The sequence below is a fragment of the Bidens hawaiensis genome, unplaced genomic scaffold, assembly GCF_021521415.1.
Source record: "Bidens hawaiensis isolate Kalapana, Puna unplaced genomic scaffold, B.hawaiensis_p1.1 tig00000190_1, whole genome shotgun sequence".
In the NCBI taxonomy this organism is placed as follows: Eukaryota; Viridiplantae; Streptophyta; class Magnoliopsida; order Asterales; family Asteraceae; genus Bidens; species Bidens hawaiensis.
This window is the reverse complement of record NW_027491020.1, coordinates 2696734-2713139: the sequence shown is the minus strand read 5'-3', so window position 1 is coordinate 2713139 and position 16406 is coordinate 2696734. Positions and strand designations below refer to the sequence as shown.

The following is a 16406-nucleotide window of genomic DNA, read 5'->3' as shown; positions in this document are numbered from 1 at the left end:
TAACAAGTACACACCATACCTTGCTATTTATAGAATAAAAATAACCTAATTATAGTAAAAAACCGGTTCCAATGGTCAAAAACGGCTATATAGCCGTTGGAACCGGTTTCTAACGGCTAGATTTTTTAAAATTAAAAAAAAACCGGAGTAACCGGTTTTTACGTAATAACCGGTCCCGGTTCATACCCTACCCGGTTCCTAAAAGTTGGCATTTCGGGGCATCGGTTCGGGTCGGGAACCGAACCGGTTCTTGACTGGAACCGGTGTCATTTTCTTCCCGGTGAGAAAAAACCGGTTCCGAACAGGTTCGGGTTTTTCAACTGTACCCGATTTGTCTATTTGGACCTATCACTAACAATTATTTTTGGCTGTTCTTTTGGGTCGTTAAGAGTTGTCTCACATTTTCTTAACATGATCATTTGTCATGGTATTATTAACAATTTAAAAAGTACCAAATAACTCTAATATGCCACAAAATGCGCAAACAAATATGTCATACGACGCTAGTAACCACCATAGAAAACGAAGACAAGTAAACAAGCCAACCTAAGCAATGAGTCCGTATAATCACATAACGCAATATGGTACAACTCACGAGACTCATATCAAGTATAAATGATCTTAGGTTCCTAGTTAATGTTACAATGTTTCATTAACACAAAACTTAGAAACATACTATGCAGATAACGTACACAAAACAACAATGCCATAGACCATATCGTAAACAAAATGAGAAAAAAAATAGGTGTAAAACTAAACTCGTATAACTCCCTGTTTCTTACCGCTCTCCTTTTACCTGTATCACTCTGTGCAACTGATATGACGAATACGTGATAATAATCAATAAAAGAATCTGGATGACATGCCAACAACTAACGCATATAAAACAGCTAATCATCAGGATCCATTTCAACATCTTCTTCCAAAGAAGGTGAATCCTTTGCCTTGCTTTCGTCTTCAGAATCTAATAGCTCATCTGTTTCATCATTACCATCCACTTGCTCGTTTTCATTAACAGCAGTGCTCTCTTGCAGTTTTGCCAGGCTGGCTTCAATCCATTTGGGGCATGCGTTCTGGCCACCTGTTTTGGAAATAGTACAAGAACATTCCGGAATTGGGTGGGAGAGAAACGACAATGGTTTCGATTGAGTTAATTGTCTCTTGAGTCCTTCTTCCCGCAAACTATCGTTTAGATGTTTACGTGCTGCTAAAATCCAGCTTCGTTTTGGATAATAAAGATGATCTTGTGTACTGTTGAACAGATTAGTAAGAAATTTCCTGTTTAAAAAACAAGAGCATATTGTTATTAAAAATAACAGTAGAAAAAATAAACTATGCATATTCACCTTTCGGGTCGATACGTTCTGGCGGATGCCAGCTCATAGAGCCGGTGACCCATAACCAAGCTTGAAAAATCAGGTAAACCGCTACCATCATTATTAAACCCGGGAAAAAAAGCATCTGCTTCAATTGATACAACATAGTCAAGTGCATCCCACAACAACCTATGGGCTTTATCCCTTAAATCAATTGGTGACGGGTCGGGTTCGTAGTCTTTTTCTGCAATCCAACCATACCAACCTTCTTTTTCATGCTGATAAATGGGTCGGTCTGGAGGTGGTGGAAGAGGTCGGGGACGTGGGCCCGCCTGATCCCATTCTTTCCTCAACTCTTTGGGTGTTTTAGTAGGAGTCGGGTTGAAGGAGTTTGAAGGAAGTGGGCCTTCATTGCCAAACAACTTAATTAATTCGTGTTTATGACATAAATTAGAACGATCCACTAAATTTGTGTACATGGCCCGTAGCGGGATCATGACACGTTGACCACCAAATGTTTCGGAACCTGCCAAATATATCCTCGTTGTTGGTGGATAACCCATGGCTCGAAAGAGGAGTCCCACCTGCAAACTAATGTTAATATATAAATATTACACTTATATAAATATATAATTCTGAAGAATACCTCTTCAGGCATCAGTGGACATGAACCGTTGACTTTCCGAACATACGAGTCAACACTTAGTTCATCACGAATGATTTTCTGCTTGATCATTTTTGCACGTCGGTACTGTATAAGTTCAGTATGAACATCCTATGGCAAAACAGGGAACATATTCATCATCTAGAACCTTCTAGAAGCACTATAATTGCAAATTGATAAGTAAAAGAAATTCTGACCTGGAAAAGCTCAGCACAACCCTTGCGAGCCAAGCTATCTCTTACTAGACCAGGATGATATGCAAGATAAGGTTGCCCCGACGCTCTTAACCTAATTAGATATTTAGATCAAATACTGGTTTGGTTATTATGGACGTGTATTTAGATTATTTTTCTTAAAAGACAATGGTGATACTATGCTGCAGTTAGGTGGTGTTTGGGATTCCTTAAAAAAACTCCTAATAACTTTTCAATAAGTTAATTAAGTTAATAAGTTACAAAAGTGTAACTTATTAACTTTTCCCACTCACATCAAAAGCAATCCCAAACACCTTATTACTTTTCAAAAAGTTAAGTTATAAGTTGGTGAAAATTAGCAATCCCAAACACCCCCTTAGTATTGCATCTCTCTTTATAACTGAACAAAGTTGAAAATAAGATGATTTAACCTTTTCACCATTAGATGTGCAAGTGCTAGAATGTCCGGACGAAAATGAAGTGCGAGAAATGCTACACGACATCTGAGCCTTTGATATTCAACAAACTTAGAAGAGAGAATAGGCTGATAAGACAATAGACAGAGAATATAGTTCAGATTCAGCAAAATATGCACCATACTAACAGACCAAATATCATAACTTAAAAATATGCGACAATAAGATCTAGCTTTCAGTGGTCACTCATAAAATATCATTGAAGGCAATCATTCGAGTTAATATCGCCAGACATATTCTTTCTTCAACTTTCATAAACAAGATTTCAGTATTCAATCACAAGGTATTTTTTGTGAATAAAAACTAAAAAGAAAAAAGAAACAGAAAGGAAATGTATACATTTGTGCCAAGTAATTTACTGGCAAATGCAGGCATAAACTTAAGTTTTGGGTCAGTAAATCTCACGGATCACTGAATTCATTTTGGTAACTGAAGCATAAATGGTGGAACTTGTAAGCACTCCTACTATGCAAATAACGCAAAAACCTAAGGCTTCGTGTAATGTTACTCATGCTGTCTATGCAATCTGTTCTAACCATGGCTTTTTGCATAGGAAAAATCAAATAAGTTGGCTGGCTTTGCTCATAGAATATGCAAATATCAGTGAGCATAGTCATGCATACAATATGTATGTGTTCATTACTTGGGATACATTTGAGAGAGAAAGTGAAAAGCAATTATTATGTCTGCAGTTCGATTCAGGCCAACAAATATTGTCATTTTCTATTTTGGACCTTTTGGTTAACAAAAATCAACTATTTCTGACTTGAGAATACACCACATGTAATTCCAAACATGAACCAATTTAATAAAGATGGCATGCAAGACTTCTCTTAACAAAAAGGAATGAATAAAAGATGATTAATACCTGTAAACAGCCTCCATCCATAATCACTAATCCAATAACCTTCGACTTCTTTAACTCTGGCAAAACTTCTTTAATATAATAATCAGGAGAAGCCGACTTCTTGGGCTTAAAAGTAGGAAATTCTTTGCGTCTCCTTGCCTCCTTCAAGTTAGGAGGCAGATTTTTCACAATGATAATATCATTTTTAAGAGAGGTTATGAACTGTTCTTCATTGTAGAGGTATGAAAAGCTTTTAAACTCAGAGCTGCATAGAATTATAAAAGATTTAAAATTACAATAGAAGATTACAGGTTATTCTAATTGTTCCCAAGACTGACAAACGTACCTAATGCCTTTAGAGCTAGTACTTTCTTGAATCTCAGGAATGACCAGAGTAGCATTGAGAAGCCTGGATATGGCAACAAGATCACAAATCTAAAAAAAGGTCAAGCCCATATAAGCCATGAGAAAAAAAACTATCAAGTTACTAGAAAGCATTCGAATCAGCAAGAACATACCGAAGACCTGATGTTCTCAAATTCACCAAAAATTTTGGCATATATGAAGCCATTACTTTGTTCAACCGGAACTGCACATAAAATCAAGTTAAAGCAAAGTATATGTTGTAAACTAAAGTGTTGTTTGTTGCTATAGTATAAATATGTATCATTACCAGGATACTTGCTTCTAGGGTTTGCATATGGTTGCAAAACCTCTAAAGGCTTAACCTTCTCCCACAACCTTTTAGATCTAACAATACCCTGCAGCAACACGAATTGGACTTTTTTTGCTTAGGAATTGATGATAGAATATGAAACTTTAAAAAATACAAGTTGTTTTACCTGTTTCCCGACCACGTCTATATTCAAATCCTCAATAAAGTGTGTCATAACACTGTATTGTACTAGGTCAACACTTGTATTTGCAAGAAACATGTGCACGAGCAGAGACAAGAAAGACAAAACCAGGCCTCCAAGTAATAACCATTTGAACTTGGATATCATTATCACACAGTTTGAGATTGTATCCAGTTACAGCTGCAATATCCAGCGTTGCCAAACCATGACTGTAGAATCAAGGTGGATTAAAGTTCAAACATCAGATAAATAGGTGGGGTAGACACATTTGTAATTCGGCTAATAAACAAATAAAAACAGAAAAGAAGCTGTTAATTTAATCGTGATCTATGACACATAATTAACAAGACTTCAATTGCCACTTGTTAATCATCTATAACGAGAACATCTAGAAGATTATGAATACCGTTCGTTGACAAGGTTTTAATAATTAAATAAATAGATCTGAAATAGTAAACAAAGTATAGATGATGAGTCGCGTAACCTGAATTGATGAATCGGTGAGAGCAGAGTGAGGTTCCGTTTGGGTAAAATGGAAATGGAGGGAGTCAAGTGTAAACTGATGATGTTAATCCTCACTAAATTTACAATTATTTTGCGTATAAATTATACCAATGTTGGAACATTTTATTAAGTTTAAATAATTTAATTTTAAATGTGCTTATTTGATTATAATTTGTGTTGTGTAAAATACTTTTGTATAAAAATAAGCTTAAAACTATAACCCACACAACCTTTTGGTTAGATGTATAACCCTTTGCCACTAGACCAAGCTAATGGTTATGTAATTGTGTTGAAACATTGATTATACTTATTTTTTCATAAAAATACATATAGTTTTTTTAAAAAAAAAATTCGGACCTAACGGGGTATCGAGCCTGTGGTCGTCGACTACCCTGCCACCCTCCATGGCTGGCCTTGTGTCTACTCCATTTCTCTCGTCTTGGATGGTTCGCTCTAGTTTTTCGGGATGGTTTTGTTTAGTGACTTCAATGTTGGTTTGTATCTTGATGGTTGTATTGGTGTGTCTAGCTTCTTACTAGAGTGTTTAATAGAATTTTGTTGGTCGTCCAAAAATATATATTATACTAGCTTTTAGCCACGCGAGTTACTTTTAGTTTTTAATAATTGTTTTTTTAATTATTGTTTACTAGTTTTAGAGCTCGTATAACACACAGTATTATCCAAATTATAAAATTAAAAGTAAAAAAAATAAATACATAACGTATATGAAAAAAATTATTGTACCTATGCTAGTGTCTATACTATGTGTATATATAAAATGATTTTATTTATATCACAAAATGATTTTTTAAATAAACTTAATAAGAAAAATGCACGTGCCAAAACATACCCGAGAACACATATTTATTGAAATTGTCTTTGTCAATATCATATATGTATAATTAAAAGAATGCAGGAAGAAGACTTTTCATACAATAGTCAAACAATAGTAGTTCTGACCATTCAACCTAAATACTAAAGGAGCATTACCTTTATTGATATATTTATGAATTTGTAACTCATAGAAGGAAATGAAAACATTAAATTATAACGACGTGTGTTCTTCAAGAACTATGTTTTCTGATATAAACCATGAAAAAGATGTTGATAAGTTTGACAACATAAATAATAACATGTTAACTGTTAGGGCATAGAATTTATGCTGAGAATCCTCTATCCTTAAATGACTTATGGATAAATTATCATTGAGATATGTTCCAGGTTGTGAAGGATTAAGGATTCTCGGTATTATCTGTTTACTAATAATTGTGTTTGAGTGGTGTTGTGTTTGATAGATATGACGGCTGGACGACTTGGTCACCCTATTTAATCGCTACTGGATTACTCCCGCACGTGGTCAAAGAGATGGGAACGGCTAGTGGGAAGAGTGGCGTGATTATAGGAAATCTAGTTGTTTGTTATTTTTATTTATAACGAGATTATTGATCAGCTAGGAACACACTTGTACTCTCGCACACTTTAGCAACACCGAGAACTCCCTCTAGAAAAGCACTCACACTTAGAAAATATTGTATTACTGATCATAATCTTCACCATTTGTAACCCGATTTTTGATTAATAAAGTGGTGATAGACGATTTGTCATCACCCGAGGTTTTTGTGCCGGTGATCCGAATAAGATCAAGGGCTTTTCCTCGTAACAAATCCTCGTGTTTGTGCTTGCAATCGTTTCATTATTGTTATCATCAAATTAGCACTAGACCTCACCTAACGAATTTGGTTACATTATCCTTAGCCGGTTTTTTACCAAAACAATTTGGCGCCCACCGTGGGGCAATTGGTGCTGTAATCCATATTATTCCTATCAATTTTCAACCTATTTACCTACACTATCATCAATGGCATCTCAACAATATTCTGCTTCATCCACCATGCCTTCATCAGTTTCTCACCTACCAAGGACTTTACCACCGATGCCTCCTCCGCTAATAGGAGCACCAAGGGCTACTGCTGCTGGAAACATGACGCAACTTGTAGTCTTCCAGAGCTCAAAAACCACTACTGCCACTCCGGTGGTTAACTCTAACAATGATGTTTCTGCTATGTTTTCACAGGTTAAAACATATATGGAGCAGCAAAATAGGACTAATCAGAAGATCCTCCGCGAGATAGAAGATCTCAAGAAGAACAAGAGGCCACTGGAGGATCAGACTCCTTTGGTGCCTAGGATGCTGGATTTCACCACTCCATGATCCTTGGCTCAACATGCTCAAGGATCATCTATCCTCCAACAGGGGTCCATGGGTTAACAAACTCAAGGATCCTCGTTCCTCCAGCCAGGATAATCTATCCTCCAACAAGGGTCTATGGGCTAGCAAGCTCAAGGATCCTCGTTCCTTCAACAAGGATCATCCATCCTTCAACCAGGATCCTCTGGAATGTATCATCAAGGATCCTTCAACTCCCAACCTCAAGGATCCTTCTGGCAGAATCAGGGATCCTCAGGAATTCAACATCAAAGGTCCTCACAGGTTCATGAAAGAGACATCATCCCCATGCAGACCATTGCCTCTGGTGGACCAACTCCCGTGGCAGATGCTTCTTATCTAGGCTATTCTTCTGGGATGCCAACATTCACTCAACAAAGAGCTAACACCTATAATCACATATCCTTAGACACTAATCTTGGTTCAATGCAGGACACATGTATCAATTAGGCTATGGCTAAGGAACTTCAGAAGCTTAAGGATATGATATCCAGCGTGCCAGGAGTGGTCCATCCAATTCCTGAAATACCAGAAGGGAGCCATAAGCTGTCCATATTTGCTCCACCAATATGTGATACGGAGATCCCAAAATGCTTTCAAACCCCCAACATGAAGGTGTTTGATGGGGCCACTGATCCGGAAGAGCATGTGGCCCAGTATAGGGAAAGGATGGAAATCAATCCAATTCCTGAAAGACTCAAGGAAGCTTGTCTATGCAAGGGTTTCGGATCCACACTAACAGGATCTGCACTTAAATGGCTGCTAAGTCTCCCCCCTACTATGTTACTTCTTTTTCGCATTTAGTTAAATTGTTCAACAACCAGTTTTCTTGTAGTAGGAAATTTGAAAAGTTAACTAGTGATTTGTATAGAGTTGTCCAGCCTTATGATGAATCCCTTAGGGATTTTGTTACAAGGTTTGGAAGGGAGGCCCTAGAGATCCCTAATCTTGATGTAGCTACGGCTGTTGAAGCATTCAAGATGGGACTTCAAAGGGGCTCCCCCTTTTATGACGATCTTGTGATGACTCCATGCAGGACTTTAGATGAAGTCAGAAATAGGGCACTCAGATTTATAAGGCTGGAGGATGACAAGAAGATCCAAGAACGGTTAGGAGCTCCAACAAAACAAGAGTCACCTAACCAGAAACAAGGATCCTCATTCAGAAAATAACAACTCGAAGCCATACTCCAAGTTCAACAATCAAAACGTCCGGGCAGTTGAAGAAGGAGATGATGATGAGGACTACCCAACTATTTATGAGTATTGCTTCTCTGTTGATACTCATGGCTTAATTTGTGCCATGAATGATCTAGGAGAGAAAGCAAGGTGGCCTCGGAGAAATGAAAAGTCAACGACCTTCAAAGACAAATCCAAATAGTGTGCATTCCATGAGGATTTTGTCCACATGACTGATGACTGCATTGGTATAAGAAGGGAAATTGGATACCTTCTGAGCAAGGGCCATTTCAAAACGTCCGGGCAGTTGAAGAAGGAGATGATGATGAGGACTACCCAACTATTTCCGAGCATTGCTTCTTTGTTGATACTCATGGCTTAATTTGTGCCATGAATGATCTAGGAGAGAAAGCAAGGTGGCCTCGGAAAAATGAAAAGTCAACGACCTTCAAAGACAAATCCAAATAGTGTGCATTCCATGAGGATTTTGTCCACATGACTGATGACTGCATTGGTCTAAGAAGGGAAATTGGATACCTCCTGAGCAAGGGCCATTTCAAAACATCCGGGTAGTTGAAGAAGGAGATGATGATGAGGACTACCCAACTATTTCCGAGTATTGCTTCTCTGTTGATACTCATGGCTTAATTTGTGCCATGAATGATCTAGGAGAGAAAGCAAGGTGGCCTCGGAAAAATGAAAAGTCAACGACCTTCAAAGACAAATCCAAATAGTGTGCATTCCATGAGGATTTTGTCCACATGACTGATGACTGCATTGGTCTAAGAAGGGAAATTGGATACCTCCTGAGCAAGGGCCATTTCAAAACGTCCGGGTAGTTGAAGAAGGAGATGATGATGAGGACTACCCAACTATTTCCGAGTATTGCTTCTCTGTTGATATTCATGGCTTAATTTGTGCCATGAATGATCTAGGTGAGAAAGCAAGGTGGCCTCGGAAAAATGAAAAGTCAACGACCTTCAAAGACAAATCCAAATAGTGTGCATTCCATGAGGATTTTGTCCACATGACTGATGACTGCATTGGTCTAAGAAGGGAAATTGGATACCTCCTGAGCAAGGGCCATTTCAAAACGTCCGGGCAGTTGAAGAAGGAGATGATGATGAGAACTACCCAACTATTTCCGAGTATTGCTTCTCTGTTGATACTCATGGCTTAATTTGTGCCATGAATGATCTAGGAGAGAAAACAAGGTGGCCTCGGAAAAATGAAAAGTCAACGACCTTCAAAGACAAATCCAAATAGTGTGCATTCCATGAGGATTTTGTCCACATTACTGATGACTGCATTGGTCTAAGAAGGGAAATTGGATACCTCCTGAGCAAGGGCCATTTCAAAGAGATCTTGGGAAGAAAAAAGTCAAGGATCCAGGATCCTAAAGATGTCCCGCAGAAAGCAGCTCCGCCCCCACCAGACGCACAAGTCATCAACTTCATCTCTAGTGGCTCAGATATATGTGGAACTTCCTTCTCCGCAGCCAAGAGGCACGCTAAAGAAACAAAGTTAGAGAATGGGGAACGACCAGTTATCTCCATTACTTTAACAACTGATAAGAGAATCTTCTTTGACGAAGAAGACAAATCTAGCATCCTGGATCCTCATCACGATGGTTTGATTGTAACTCTTTTTATTGCTAACCATTACGTACGCATGATCCTTGTTGACGGGGGAGTTCAGTTAACATCATTCATTTTGATGTGCTCTAGAAGATGAACATTCCAGACTCAGAAATTGTTCCCCAAACATCCGTGCTAGTTGGTTTTAGTGGTGAAAAAAAAGACAATGGGGGACATCAAACTCCCGATATATATTGAAGGGTTAAACTCTTACAAAAAATTTTGTGGTATTGATAATTTGTCTTGTTGCAACGTTATTCTTGGCAAGCCATGGTTATATGGAATGAAGGCTGTAGCCTCTACTTATCATCAGTGTATCAAACTACCAACTCCTTGGGGAGTAGTAAGAATAGATGGTGACCAGGTGGAAGCTAAGAATTATTACTCTTCGTCCATGAAGTTGGCGACAGAGCAAACGATAGCATAGCAACCACAACAACATCCTAGGAACGTACTGGAAGCTTGAGAGCAAGATCTGAAAGAGATATCCTTGGACCCTGAGGTTCCAGACGTGAAAGTTTTCATAGGATCCAGTATCCCTACCAGCATTAAGGAGGATATAGTATCCTTCCTTAAAAATCGAAAATCTACATTTGCCTTCAAGCACTCAGACATGACAGGTATTTCAAAAGAGGTAATAGCTCATAAGTTAGGCCTTGACACTTCTATTAAACCCGTCCATCAGAAGCGAAGGAAATTCGCTCCTGAGAGGAACGCGATCATACAAGAAGAAGTTGAAAAACTTCTTAAGGCCGGTATGATCAGAGATGTTAAGTATCCTCTATGGTGGCTAATGTGGTTGTTGCTTCAAAAAAGAATGGAAAGTGGAGGGTGTGTATTGATTTCACTGATTTAAACAAGGCATGCGCCAAGTATCCTTTCCTACTACCACATATAGACTCCATGGTGGATGCAACGGCAGGACATGAAATGTTAACTTTTATGGATGTTTCCTCTGGATTCCAACAAATTCATATGGAAACATCTGATCAAGAAGACACAACATTCATGACTCCAACCGGAATATATTGCTATATTGCCATGCCATTTGGACTAAGAAATGCAGGTGCAACATATCAACGCTTAGTCAACATGATGTTTAAAGACCAGCTAGGGAAAACCATGGAAGTCTGTATAGATGACATGGTTGTGAAGTCCAAGAAGACTGAAGACCACCTTAAAGACTTGGAATAAGCATCCAATATCCTTGACCAATATAACATGAAACTAAATCCTTCTAAATGCCATTTTGGTGTTAAGGCGGGAAAATTCCTTGGTTATATGGTCACTAAGAGGGGTATATAAGCTAGCCCGAAACAGATAAAGGCCATCATCAACTTAAAGTCTCATGTGAATGCAAAGGATGTACAAAAGTTGACTGGAAGAATCGCATCCTTGAATAGGTTCATCTCTCGATCCTCAGAGAAGTGTAAGGATTTTTATGATATCCTTAGGAAGAATAAAAAATTCGAATGGACGGAGAGGCATGAGGCTGCACTCAAAGCCCTAAAGGATTACTTATCCTCATCACTAGCATTAATGAAGCCTGTGGATGGAGTCCTTATACTTGTACCTAGCTATCTCAGGAAATGCAGTAAGTGCTATCCTTGTGAATGATCATGAAGGTGAACAGCATCCCGTTTATTATGTAAGTAAAAGTCTTCTAGATGCTGAAGCCAGGTATTCTCATTTTGAAAAATTAATTCTTGCACTTATTATGGCTTCTACTAAATTAAGTCATTACTTTGAGACTCATACTATTATTTTGAGAACTAATTATCTTGTTAAGAATGTGCTTATAAAGCCAGAATTGTCAGGAAGAATGGCGAAGTGGTCCGTGAAGATGAGTGCATATGATATTCAATATGAGCCCAGAACAGTCATCAAGTCACAAGTGCTAGCAGACTTTGTGGCTGATTTCAGTAGTGACATGCAAAAGGAAGCTGACTTGGAGGTTCAATAATTAGAAGAAACCAAGGATCCTTGTATCCTCTTCACTAATGGAGCTTCCAACGTGAGAGGAATAGGATTAGGTATCCTACTGAAATCGCCACAGGGGGACATAATACCCCAGTCCATAGCCTGTGAGTTTCAAGCCACAAATAATGAAACAGAGTATGAAGCTTTGACCGCAGGTTTGCAATTAGCTAAACACATGAGGATCAGGTATCTTCAAGTATATATAGATTCGTTATTGATAACTAACCACTTTAATGGCTCGTATGTTGTTAAAGGAGAAAAACTAATCAAATATCTAGAAATTGTGAAAGAACTTTCAAAGTTCTTCGATTCTTTTAGTATTATACATGTACCAAGGGAAGAAAATGTTGGGGCATATGCCTTGGCAAATCTAGCTTCATATTTGAAGATTCCAGAAGCTACGAAGATCCTGATCATCCATATACTCTCACCAGCAATAGGAGAACAAGAAGTTATGGAGATAACAACTGACAAAGTGATTGTGCTTTGGGATCCATTATCCTCAAATAATCAAGGATCTTGGATCCTCCCGATCAAAAACTTCATTCAAAATGGAGAGATTCCCGCCACAGAGAATCCTAAATCCTTCAAACTTAAGGTATCAAAATACATATTATTACATGATATTCTATATAGAAAATCTCTTGCAGGTCCATACTTGAGATGTATCGAAGATCCTGAAATTCAAGAGGTGCTCAAAGACTTTCATGAAGGAGATTGTGGTAATCACACTAGAGGTAGAGCCCCATTCTCTAGGATTCTGAGAACAGGATACTACTGGCCAACTATGAAGAGAGACGCCATGGATTATTCAAAGAAGTGTGACTCATGTCAAAGGCACGACAACATTATGCACAAGCCAGCAGAGCCTATGTATCCTATATCCTCATCATGGCCTTTCATGAAGTGGGGCATGGATATTGTGGGTAAGCTACCTAAAGCACCAGGAGGAAGAGTGTTTATGCTTGCCATGACTGATTACTTCTCGAAGTGGATAGAAGCTAAAGCTTTTGTACAAGTCCGCGAAAAAGAGGTGATATCTTTCATTAAAAGAAATATTATTACTAGATTCGGTATACGTTCAGAAATTATTAATGACAATGGTTCCCAGTTTATCGGGAAAAGAACCACCAACTTTTGTGACAGTTGGGGCATTAAGATGATTACATCTACACCAGTATATCCTCAAACTAATGGCCAGGCGAGATCAAGTAACAAGATTAGCATCAACAACTTGAAGAAGAAACTAGGATCCAAGAAAGACAAGTGGGCAGAGGAACTTCCTTATGTTCTTTGGGCTGATATAACAACATCAAAGAATGAAATAGGTCAAACACATTTCTCTTTGGTGTTTGGCTCAGAAGCTGTAATCCCTACGAAGATGGTGGTTTCCACTGCCAGAACAAGCATCTGTGATCCTCAAGCCAATAATGAAATCCTTCTCGAAGACCTATATACTGTTGAAGAACTCAGAGACCTAGCTAAGATCAGAATAACAACGTATCAACAAAAGGTAGCTGGGGCATACACCAAGAGTATCAGGATTCGAAGATTCCAAGATGGAGATTTAGTCTTGAGAAAAGCATTCCAAAACACAACCAATCCAGCAGATGGAAAGCTAGCACCTAAGTGGGAAGGCCCTTACTTGATAGAGTTAGAAGCTGGAAAAAGGGCATATCACCTTATGGAAGGCAACTGGTTACCGAGAGCATGGAATGCTACCCATCTCAAGAAGTATTTTTTCTACTCAGGATCTAGTATCCTTAGAAAATCAAAAATCCATCAAGGATCAAGGATCCTGAAATTGGTAATATCTATCTAATCACTTATTCATTTCAGTTTCATGCTATTGATTTAAGGATAATATATTCTTAATGTTTGTCTTTTCCAAGTTATAAATAACAATGCAGGGTTCTAGTAAGAGGTTCAATGACTAAGAGGTTGGCCACCTCTCCCTCACACTTAAGGTACTTTACTATTTCCCTTGGCCTTGCCCACGATTAAGGTATGACCCCTGATGGTCATATCCTACAAGGTTTAAAGGTTTTCACCTTTCTTATAAATTAGAGTTTCTACACTCTCGCCCGGAGCGCACGATTATCCAACATATAGTCCGGGGCAGCGGTACCAATACACGCTTAGTGGCTGACAATTTCGTTATCTTCGGCTATATAGAGGATCCTACGATTTATGGTAGACGTACCATACCTAAGGTTTTGGCGTTTTTACGTCACTCACGTTTGGGCTAAATTCCGGTTTAGGCGAGTCCCAAGGTAACATCCGTATCTTTGGGCCAGTCCCCAGTTTGGGCTTGTCCCTAGTTTTTGGGCTTGTCCCAAGTATGGGATTGTCCCTAGTTTTTGGGCTTGTCCCCAGTTCACGGGCTTGTCCCCAATTGCACGAGCTTATCCCTAGTTTATTTTATGGGCTTGTCCCCATCTTGTTGGGTTTAATCCCAATTAATATCATAAGTTATTTGCATTAGGTATCCTAAGTTCAATTATAAGGATCACAGAAGGATTAACATTTACGGATCCAAGATCCTTAATTTATTTTTTACAAGGATCGCGGAAGGATCAACACTTATGGTAACTTAGGTCTAATTAGACCTTATGGTATGATTTCTACTTATCAATTTACATTTATTTGGCTAAGATCTTTATAAACTCTATTATAGAAGGATTTAAGATCCTTTAATCTATTTTTTTGCAAGGATATTCTATCCTAAAACTTTCTACTCAAGAATATTTCTTAAAACTTTCAACAAGACTAAAGCTATATCAAACAAACTTTCAAAATAACAAATAACAAGCAAATAGTAAAAAGTTTTTAGTTATTATTAATCATAAGTTACCTGGACTTACCCAAAATCCTAACTCAGATTTCACCATACGAAAGATGGACCATCCACCCGGGTTAAGCAGGTGTTACTAACTGTTCATAAAGTGCAGGGAAATAAAAACAAGGGCATCAAAGGCTTCATCCCCACAAACATAGGATCCTTCCACCTTTGCTACCCCTGAAAAATTATCTTAAGGATCATGGATCCTTTACCCTAATTACTATTGTTCAAGTAAAGACCATTATCCAATATCCACAAAAACATCATCAAATAAATAGAAAAAAGGGCTCAGGCCTTGTCTTTATTATCCTTCATCTCCCGTTTAAGCAGCTTCTTCACCTTCTGCCGCTGCTTCTTTTCCCTCTTCGGTCTCACCTACCTCCTTCGCTCCAGCTCCGCTTCCATCAACCATCTCAGCCTCCTCTACGTCATCACCTCCACCAAGTTTCGCCAAGGCTTTCTTCCATTTCTCCACTTTCCAAGCTGACCTATCGAAAACAGGATCAGTGGCTTCCGCAACCAACTTGATTCGGGCTTGCAACACTGACCTTGCTACCCAAATTTTGGCCTCCTCGGTAGCCTGCTTCACTTCCTACTGATGTTGGGTCTCTGTAGTGGATAGTAGATCCTCCAAGCGCTTCTTATCCCTGGTGAGTTGGGCTAGAGCCTTGTCCTTCGCCATGGCTGCAACACCCATTCCAGTTAGGTTCTACCCCAATTGTCCCACAATCTTTTCATAATGATCTCGGGAAGTATTCACAACATGTACCAAACAATTGTGCAAAGTTGAAAGGATACTTGATACATAAATAAGGGATATCAGAATAAAGGATACTTACAACAATGATCATGTCAAAATGATTCTCTGGCTCTGAAGATCTTTTCCTTTTTGAAGCTGCTGATTTGAACCTGGTGGTTGCAGTTCTTGGCTTAGAAGTGGTGGCTGCTTTTAAAGCTTATTTTCTTGACGGTTTGAGGAGCTATCAGACTATCAATATCCTCCAAAGAGAACTTACTAACAGAATTGTGAGATTTCTGAGTGTTTGTAAAGCACAAGAAACATATAAGTTTTATATTTTATTCAATTTATTTTATAAATGTAAATCTTACTTGACATGTTGCTATTGAAATCTGAAGATATTTCACATAAGGCCTCAATGAATTTGGCTTGGAAACTCCGGACTTTGGGATCCAGGGCAAGAAACTTTTTTGCTTTTCTCTTGTTCCAGGTAAATTAGCCAAGGAAGCAAAGTTATCCACTGCAAAGAACAGAAAACAAGAAAAAACAGTTAAAAGAAGGATCAGTTATCCTAAACCGTTTCTCTTTCAAGGATCTAGGATCCTACCCTTTTTAACCCAAGTACCCCACCAGGAATGGAGCTTCGATTCTCAAAAAAGAACCGATTCCTCCAGAGAGAACCGTTCTGGGTTACTTTGGAAATCGGAGTAGGCTGTCGAGGTTTAGACTTCAAAACGAATCTATTTGAGCCGTGGGTGGTTAAGCTATAGAGGAATGATAACTCTTGGACACTGAACTCGATTCTCTCCTCCTCTATTATCTTCTCGATGGTCCGTAAAACCCTACAAATCATCGGCATAGCTTGGATATAAGACATTCCGGTGGTGTCAAAGAAACTTTCGGTAAAAGAGGGGAATGGATACGTGTAGCCGATAAGAAAAGGAC

At 38.6% G+C, this 16406-nt stretch overlaps 1 protein-coding gene across 1 annotated transcript; it reads right to left on the bottom strand.

Annotated features, from left to right (window-relative positions):
* Positions 1-547: 547 nt before the first annotated feature.
* Positions 548-15419, bottom strand: LOC143585672 (protein EMBRYO SAC DEVELOPMENT ARREST 30-like). Its single transcript, XM_077067433.1, has 11 exons — positions 15319-15419; positions 15062-15210; positions 4171-4287; positions 4016-4086; positions 3844-3932; positions 3519-3762; positions 2606-2718; positions 2178-2268; positions 1963-2091; positions 1347-1900; positions 548-1278 (listed from the first exon to the last, which is right to left on the bottom strand). Exons 1-11 carry the CDS (start codon positions 15417-15419, stop codon positions 891-893), a joined length of 2046 nt encoding a protein of 681 aa, XP_076923548.1. The 3' UTR covers positions 548-890.
* Positions 15420-16406: the final 987 nt, after the last annotated feature.